This window comes from Dryobates pubescens, chromosome 22 (genome assembly GCF_014839835.1).
Source record: "Dryobates pubescens isolate bDryPub1 chromosome 22, bDryPub1.pri, whole genome shotgun sequence".
NCBI lineage: Eukaryota > Metazoa > Chordata > Aves > Piciformes > Picidae > Dryobates > Dryobates pubescens.
In genome coordinates this window covers 5,955,786-5,965,431 of record NC_071633.1, presented here as the reverse complement: position 1 = coordinate 5,965,431, position 9,646 = coordinate 5,955,786, and the positions used below count along the sequence as shown (strand labels likewise).

At 45.0% G+C, this 9,646-nt stretch overlaps 1 protein-coding gene across 1 annotated transcript; it reads right to left on the bottom strand.

Annotated features, from left to right (window-relative positions):
* Positions 1-737: 737 nt before the first annotated feature.
* On the bottom strand, positions 738-2,556 carry FIBIN (fin bud initiation factor homolog). Its single transcript, XM_054171790.1, has one exon. It carries the CDS (start codon positions 2,450-2,452, stop codon positions 1,823-1,825), a length of 630 nt encoding a protein of 209 aa, XP_054027765.1. The 5' UTR covers positions 2,453-2,556; the 3' UTR covers positions 738-1,822.
* Positions 2,557-9,646: the final 7,090 nt, after the last annotated feature.

Genomic DNA, 9,646 nt, shown 5'->3' with positions numbered 1-9,646 from the left:
AAGTACTTCTAGAGCTTGGTCCATCTCAGAAATGCTGTATGGTTTGATGAGAAAGCAGGCAGGCAGCTTAGTGGTTCAGGTGGCCCTTTTCATTCTTCTATTGCTAGATCTAACTCTAGTGGCAAGGAAAGTATCACAAACTAATCTTTAATAGCTAAAACCCTCTAACACAACAACATGCTTGAAAATAACACTGAGTAGTTCCACTGAAGTCGATCAATATAATATTTGATCCTTTTCAGGCAGATCTTCAAAGGTGCAAACTGACCTCAAAAATATGCTGCTAGGACCTACACTTCCCTGCCTTTAGTGAAAGTGAGCTGCCTGGATGGTCCACAGGTTCTGTAAGCATTTTCCTTCAGCAGACATTTCCCAGTGTCTCCAGTGCTCTGGTCTCAGATGACAGATGACTTACCTTAATCCACTGCACTACTGAGTAATTTACCATCTGGGTGGTTTGCAGACCAACCTAAGACTGAACGTGAGTAAGGTGGACAAGATTAGACCTCAAACATACATCACACAGCTCTTCCACCAGTGCCATGTAGTTGCTGGCTCCAAGAAATCCACCCTACATGCCCTTCTGTATCATTGTTCTTAATTGAACTTGCTTACCTCTCCAGACTGTAAAGTTTTATTTGTTTTTACTGAAAAGCAAGTTATTTCATTTGGCAGGATCTACATACTCACATTTTTTTTTTTTGCTGAAAAGACATATTTACAGCAGCATGCTTTAAATGAAGAGTGTCTCAAGCAGAACAAGAAGAAAAGCACATTAACATTGCTTTCAAATATTTATTAAAACAACATATGAACATTTTTTTTCATCCCAACAGTGATTCTGCCTGCAGTATCTGTAACCTCATAGCCACATTACCCCAAAGTGACAATTAAATAGTCTGAACAAAGCCCAAACAATCCTCTCCCTCTTTCTCACTAGGCACTTTTGCTATTGTCTAAGAGCACAAATAATTTTATTAATAGCTTAGCTAGCAAAAGCACGAGGACAGCAACAAGAAATGTCACTGCTGGCACAGACAAAACGTTTTTGTGTGCTTTAGAAACGTGCACTAAGAAACCTGGCTCTCAAATTTGGGCTCTGAAACTACAATTACCGCTAGGGCTCAATCTTCTTACTATACAAAAAAAATCTACATCAGCATTCTCAGGATCTGACATAAGCCTTTTTGGCTGGCTCTTGGGGTTATGATAGCTTAGAGTCACAGATAAGCAAGCCTGGAAGAGTACAAATCCTGCCAGAATAGTTCCCATCTTTCAAGACACAAAGGGAAATCACAGCTTTAAGTGATGGAGTAGAGCAATATTTAACATGTCTAGAGTACATACCGTTACAAAAGGTTAGGAAAGTTAACAGAGGGCCAGAGGTTTCACCCTGAAGGGGAGTAACAACAAAAGCAATTTAAACATCTGCCACACCGAGTCAGTCCGGACACGGCTGGCGAGCACCACGCTTTGTCCACCTCAGCGGCAGGTGAGCCGCAGTAGAACAGGCGATACAGAAACCGACGACAGGGAATCGGGAGGAGAAAGCTTACTTCTTTTGGTCACCAAGGATGGACGATATAACACAGGGTAACGTTTTAAATATGGGATGTTAAATTAAACGTACTTCTAACCGCCTGGTTTATAGAAACGCGCTATTGATCAGGAAGTCAAATACAATAAATAAGTTTTTCCTGGCTGAAAGGTGTGTTTGCCCCAGGAGGTGCTCCCTCCAGACACAGCCCGGCGCTGCTCTCTGCGGCACCTCCCGCAGGCTGGCACCGGATGAAGACCCTCTTCCCCAGGGCCGAGTCCCGGCTCAGGCGCGGAGATAGTCGTTCTTGAGACGGCTGAGGCGGGCGCCGTGGCTGCGGACGGTGAGGGCCAGGAGGTCGTGCTTGTCCCGTAGCCCGCTGGAGATGTGGCGGGTCTCCCGGAGCAGGGCGCGGGCGTGCAGCAGCAGCCCCAGGAAGCTGTCGCCCAGGCGAGCCTCCTCCCGGCCCCCCTGCTCCTGCCCCTGCCGAAACTTGCCCTCCAGCTCGCTCAGCGACCGGTCCGAGCTGGAGTAGGCGTCGCTGATCTGGGCGGACTCCCGGCGCAGGTAGGTGCTGTAGCTCTCTTCTCCGTCCAGGTCGTAGGAGATGCTCTTGCCGATGCCCTCCAGCACCCGGCCCGCGTCCTCCACCTGCCGGCCCAGCACCGTCAGCTCCTCCCGCAGGCTCAGCCCGCCGCCGCCGCCCGCCGCCGCCGCCCCGCACCGCCGGTGCTCGCTCACCCTGAAGAGCAGCTGGCAGCGCTCGGGGTCGTCGTTCTCCTCGTAGTCCCCATCAGGGACGAAGTAGTGATGCAGGGTGCCATTGGACATCTCTGGGTACAGCGGGCCCTCGAAGTACCCGCGGCAGAGGCTGCCCAGGCAGCCCAGCCACAGCAGAAGCAGCGCTGCCGGCATGCTGCGGCCGGCCGAGGCGGGCAGCCTAGGGCCGGCCGGCGCCGTGCTGCCCCCGCCCCATGGGGCTCTCCAGAAGCCCGGGCTCAGCCCTCTCTGCTGCGCTCCGGCTCGGGAAACGCAGCGCAGCAGCCCGGCGGCGCTCTGGGGCCAGCTGTCGGCGCGCCGCCTTTAAAAGCGGGGCAGCCCGAGCGGAGGAGGAAGCGGCCCCTGCCGCGCCGAGCAGGGCCGGGCCGCCCCCCGCCCCGGGCATCGTCCGGCGAACCCTGGAGGGCACCGCCCCCGGGTATCGCTCCCCGCAGGGGGAGAGGGAAGCACATACACCTTTCTCCCCTGAAAAACACAAACCTCAAACCTGGAATCGCTCGGCTTTTCTCATTTTCCCATTGGAAACGCACAGTTTTTCTTTTTTTCCCATTGGAAACGCTTGGCTTTGCATATTTCCACGTTGGAAATGCTCGGCTTTGTTTATCTTCCCATTGGAAATGCTTGGCTTTTCTCATCTTCCCACTGGAAATGAGCACTTTGCTAAGTCTGATTTTCACATTGGACAGCAAGCACGGGCCAGAAGGCGCTGCAGGGCTGCAAACACCTACTTGCTCAGGCTGTGTGGATTGTCATTGATTAAAAACCTGAAAGGGAAAAATGTGCAAGTTCAAGTATAAAGTGATGCAATAAACTTTGATGGGGTTAAGATGGGGGAATGAAATGCAAAATCTGTTCTTAAATGTTAGATGCGTTAGAGAAAAAGCCAAATACAGTTCAACCTGTGGGGCTGACTATGTAGGTTTTTAAGTCTTTCCCCTTCATGAAACAATTCTGTGGTCCTGCTCTGGCAGGGGGGTTGGACTTGATGATCTCTGGAGGTCCCTTCCAACCTCTAACATCCTGTGATACTCTATGTGAGTCTAGTAGCTGGAATACAGCAGGATCAAACTTTGTATGTGAGAAGTATAAAAATGTCCTAACTACTTTTTTGACTTGTTAAATCAAGGTGAGATCACACAAAGAAAGGGTCTGTAAAGTTACCAGCTCCTTTCACATCATCTTTCCTCTTTCATGGAAAAACATCACCAGGTAGCAGAGATTACACCAAATCCTGCAGCCATCCAGAGTCAGGACTCCCACTGCTGCTCTGCACACAGAAATATTTATGTCGCCTCTTTAATGTAAATATTTTAACTACCATCCCAATACTTTCTGCATGTTGTAAATAACTGTGATGCTTGCAGTTAAATTCACTGGGAAACAGGCCAGACACTTATGTTGTATTCCCCACCCAGCCTCCCTCCCTCACCACCCCGGGTATTGTAGAGCCTTATGGTGCTCAGGGGACATGGTCTCTACCATTTCTTATGCTCCCATGACTAAACACCTACATTTCACACAATGTCTCAAACCCCTTCCATGGCAGCAGCTTTGTTCTGTCATCACAAGTTATCCTGTCTCAGGGCACACATGAAGCAAAGAGCTGCTCTGGAGACCAGCTGCTCTTAAGATCAAGTGTGCTGAGCGGTACAAGCTGCTCCTGTCTTTGCTTTGCTTGCAGTTCCTTGAGATATTCCAGTAATGCCCTTATCTGGCTGCTGGCTGCTGATTCTGCTCTCATGTGCTCCTACAACTGCTGGGTAGGTTGGTAGGTTCCTGGAGCTCACCAATGGGCTTAACTACATGGCCAGGCCTTTAAGATATGACACAGCAGCACTATATGCAAGTTCTCACTGTCAGTGTGGCTTTTAATACTTCATTGTAACCTGTTCTATCAGCGTTGCCAAGTATTGACTTCAGAGCCTACTGGAGCACTTTATGGAAGCCCAGGAGGTCATCAGGCTAACAGACACCAAGAAACAAGAGCATAAAATAAATCAACCAGTCAGGCAGTCAACAAAAGTCTAACCCAGAGAGAGAAAGGGTAAAAGCTGAACTTCTCACTTACTGACTTGCTTTAAGCAGACTTCCCAAGTCCCAGTTAAGACCATATGCCCCCACACCTCAAGGTGGGCAAAGTTGCAGAGCCCAGGCAACTTCTTTTGCACTGCTGAGAGCCCAGGCCAGACAAGGTATCCAAACAGAAACACTTCACACATTTGGACCTATTTCCACTTTGTAATTACATTCAGAAAACACTCATAAATAGGTTGGATTAGGCTAAGCTTTTGTGCCTCAGCTTCCTATAAAACATTTAATGCTTATTCAACTGAGCCTGCCTGGCATTTGTCTTTGGTCTACGTTTGCCAACAGGGGCTCTTTCAAACAATTTTATTCCCAAGATGCTTTTGTTTCACCTAATATTTTATTTGGTTCCCAAATCTTTGCCAGCCATAGTACTTTATTTACATGGCCTTCCATCCCTGGCTGCTGTTACTGCCAGTCGCCTGGTTTGGCTGATACTTGGGTTGTGGTGGACTCCACTTTTGAGGTCTCTTCATGGAAATACCATGCTCTAAATCACTCAGCTATGGCTTTGTCAGCATGGTTATGCTTTCACCAGTGCCACAGTAGGTAAAAAAATCAGCCTTAGTAAATACTTTCTCTCCCTTTCACCATACATTAAGAGAGTAAGAGGTGTCTCTTGCTCTCTGCTACAACTACCGACTCCCAGCCACTGCTGTTTTCAATCCAACATGCATTATCCAAGTCTTATTTGAATTGTACATCAAAATAGTCTCTCCCCAAGTAACCCAGTTGGAATGTCTGCTTCTGAAAGAAGTCTGCAGTGTGGGATCTGTAGCCTTGGTGACTCACTGAGCAAAGCTTTGGTAAAAGCTGGAACTCGTGGAAAGATATGCACCAGCCCCATCCAAGGCAATAACTATTATGGTCCAGGATTACAATCCAACAGAATCCTAAATAGTAACTTCAAAGAATCAAACAATGGAAAAGATGCAGGCTCACACTGACAAAAGAGTCCTGTGCAGGAGTAGCCATTATCCATTCCAGAATCACCTCTAAAAGGCAGAGTCGTAAGACTGTGCTGAGATAACCTGAATACCTTTAAGCTGTCCCTAAACCCATGTGCACACAAATGAAAATCAGGTTTATTTCTTTTTATGAGATGCATACTGAAAGCAACATTTACCTTTATGGGCTGCAGGATCAGATATTTTCATCACAGTTAACAGCAGCAGGAACACCACAGCAGTGCCTGAAATAACAACACAAAAATCAATGAGGAGTTTTCAAAAGTAATTTCTGGCATTATCTGGGAGACACAGAGGACAATAAAACCAAAGGAGGACAGAAAGGAATTTCTCAAGAATACCAGAAACACAGGGTGGAGAGAACCAAGTTGGAAAGCAAGCTGGTTTCTGCTGAATGCTGCATTTTCTGCTGTGAACCCATAGGGGCAGTTGCACGAGATCAGATAGCTGGGGAGCTTTTGGGATGCATCCAAGAAACAGCTGCTCCTGTGGCATGCTCCCATGAAGGCCCTCATTGAAACCCTGGCATTGTCAAAAGGCCCATTGATTTCAGCATGACAGCATTTTACCCTCTGTGCCTGCTCAAGCAGTTGAAAATTTCTTTTGCACAGAATGAGGAAAAAGTAGTGGAAACAACCAACCAACAACAAAAAAGCAGCATATTGATAGTGTCTGTTAACAAATACTTGGCATGATATACTCTGCTGTGGCAGAGCCATTGTTTTTCCACCGAACAGTGTGAAGTTTATAGTACCATAAAGAAGTGCAGCATTTATTCTGTGTAACCTCTTATGCAAGAGCACCAAAACCAGCCTCCAGCCCAGAAATTGCCTATAAACTGATGGCAAACACAGAGCTTGGTGTTGGATTTGGGGTGATGCTTGTGTAATCTTCCTCTGCAAGCAGAGCTTCACCTCTGTTTCTTGGCTCACATGTGCTTGCTATTTCTGTCGCAGATGAACTTTGCAACATCAGAAGGTTTCAGATGTGAATGGCCATTAATTTGGAGAACAGGTATAAGTTATATGGTCCTAAAGGCCCCACAGGCTTTAAGGTATGAAGGTTGCTTTCTTACTACTGGCTTCTGTTTTCTTGCTGTGAACTGTTCTATAGCTTTAAATAAAGATACCTTGTATAAACAGGAGACTAGTAAGTCTTTCTGTGTCATTTCTAACTGTAGAGGGCAGCACTAAAGGCTCAAGTGGTATCAAGTGAGGTGAGCATGAAACATCCTATGGAAGAATAATTTCAGGTTTTTGGAAGGAAAATTGCCATAAGAATATGCCAATAATTCTGCAGAATGAAAAAAACAGCTTCCTAGAACAAAACTTTTATAGTGCACTTCATATTTATTCAGCATAATTTTGGAATACAACAGAAGTTAGGAATGAATATACTGAAGAGTGACGTGCACTGAATCATAGAATCAATGAGGTTGGAAAAGACCTCAAGGATCATCAAGTCCAACCTGTCACCCAACACATCATGACTACTAAACCTTGGCACCAAGTGCCACGTCCCATCCCCTCTTGAACACTTCCAGGGATGCTGACTCCACCACCTCCCTGGGCAGCACATTCCAATGGCTAACAACTCTCTCTGTGAAGAACTTTCTCCTCACCTCCAGCCTAAACTTCCCCTGGTGCAGCTTGAGATTGTGTCCTCTTGTTCTGGTGCTGGTTGTGTTTATCTTGATCAAACTGACATTTTAAATTTCTCAGAAAAGGAAGTTGAATTCAGATTTGAAACAGCTGAACAAGAGCTTTCTCAAACACAACTCCATAAAGAAAAGAACTTTGTTGTTAGCTTACGTTTAAGGCTGACAGATTTTGTCAACCCTTTTCTTCTTGACAGATTTCAGGCCGAGACCACAGCTGTGCTTGGGCATGGAGTCTTTCAACTCCTTCAGCATTAGCTCCTCTTGGATAAGCAATACAGAGAACTGAATTCAAAACCCACGAGTAGCTATAGGAAGTGTTGGGTATGAGGTTGAACATGAATACAACTAATAGAAAGGGTCTGTCAGACTGGTTGCCTCAGAATATGCAATTAGTATTGAATCTACTTCAGCTTTAGCCAACACCAAAATGAGCTCAACCTTGGCAGAAAAATAGAGAGAGAGATGTTTCCACAGCCTGTCTCTGTAGTGGGTGCTGGTTCAGTTTATGTAAATAGCATCTGCTTACAGCAGAGAACTGAGGATGTGCTCAGGTTCCTTTTGATAAGAGAAATGATGTATCCTAAGAAAGGAAGAGGTTAAAAGACAGATGAAAAGGGATGAATATTTGCTGGTGTTATGCTAGTGCAGTTTCTGTCCATTGATGAAAAACCCCAAACCCCAAACGGGATATCACTAATATTTCTTCAGCAAGGTTCCTGAAGTGGAAATAATAACACTTCCTCGGTGGAAATGAAAACACTTTAAAAAGCTTCATCTTTGGCCAGCACATGGAGAAGTTTTCCTATTGCTGTAAATGTGGTTTGTTACTGAGACAGCATATTGTGCAGTTAAAAATGTTGATTTGATTTTCAGCCTTTTCTTGGTTACATTTGATGCCCTGCATGAACATGAAGAGGCTGTAGGTGACAGTATACTTTGCAGATGCTTCAGAAACACAGTTCACTAATTGCTAATGATGCACATTCTCCTTGTCTCTAACCAGTTAGGAGTAAAATAAGGTTTCTTTTAGGATTAAAACCCCCAAACCCTCAGTTTCTCTTTTCTTCTCTTCTCTTACAAAACACAAAAAGCTTAAAACCTGCCATGTGCTGCTCAGGCAGAGTTGGGAAGAAAACCCAACACAACTTTGAATGAAAGCCTTGGAAGAAATCTAAGAGAGTGTGGTAGGGAAATGCTGAGGTAATTTCCAACGGGATTGATCCACTGATACAGTTGTTCAGTCCTGTGATCTAATGTATTCATTTGAGGCATGGTCTTGAAAACATCTACCTTTGATGAAAGCTGAATTTTACCAGGCTCTAGATTGGTTCCCCAACAATTAAAGCAGACTTGATGCTATAAATTTGCTGATTTGCCACCTTTATAAGGATGGCATTTTCTGATTTAGATAAATTATCTTCTATATTAAGAGCAGGGATAAATTCCTGAATAAAAAGTATGTATAAGTCTGTAATAAAAACTAGATCCTGACACATTTTATGCTAATTAGTCACCACGTTTCTCAGCAATTCTTCACAGGTCATGCTCACACTTTTTCTGGCTACACAACTGCACATAGTTCTATCAAGCACGTCTCTGCAATGGTTTAGCCTTTCTGTTCTCTGCCTCAGCTAAAACTGAAATATTTATAATAGCATCCTTTGTGCAGATAAAAGTGAGAGAAGATGGAAATGACAAAAATAAATCCTGGGATTTAACTGGTTTAATCCCCTCTTAGCCCTACCCTTTGCCAATGTAGCAAACAAAGAATAAACCAAAACATGCTTCTGTAGTAAAATCCACTAGTATTCCCAGATCTGGTTTTTAGGAGTTGGAAAACGTCCTTTTTGTATCCTGACACGTTCAGCTGAGTTTTTTATTTAGGTGTTTTTAACAGTGCATTAAATTTAAAACTAGACCGACTTGGTATTTGAGCAGCCTAAGACCAAGCATATGGTTTCAATTGAGATATAGCAAAATCTCCCTGCTTTAAATAAAATAATAAAATAAAATCATTCCCTTTAACAAACACCCTTATAAAATTCTCCTTGAAGAAGCAGGTGAAGGGGCACTATTTACAGTCAGCTCTATATTTATTTTTGTGCAGTTATGGTCGACCGTTCCACAGGTTTTTAATGACCCGGAGCAGACAGAGCGCTCATTCAGCAGCCCTAACACTGAGCTATTCTCCCATGCCTGTGGTTGCTGTAGAATATCGATAGGGAATTTATACCTCCTGCTGAAATGTATGGCTTTTATTCAGAATGGCATGGCTTAGGAGCCAGCATTTGAGATGACTTGCCTGTGGCTCTGCAGGCCTTTCTGTGGATGGTGTGATAGGTGCTGCTGAGACTTGCCTCCACGGCTCGACCTGGAGCCCCAGTACAGTACAGGCATTTGCTGTGAGTGACTCTGTAGAGCTGCAGGAACACTACCTGCCTGATTCCACATTTACAGTCAAAAGGCAAAGACATGTGAACAGCTTTAATGGAAAGAAGATGCACTGAATAAAGTTTGTAAGGTAATTTTAAAGTTTGTAAGGTAATTTATTATGGCTCTTCCAGCTTGGCTGAGTTGGATGAGAAAGCCTTGGGCTTGCTAGTGGCATTCTGGGCC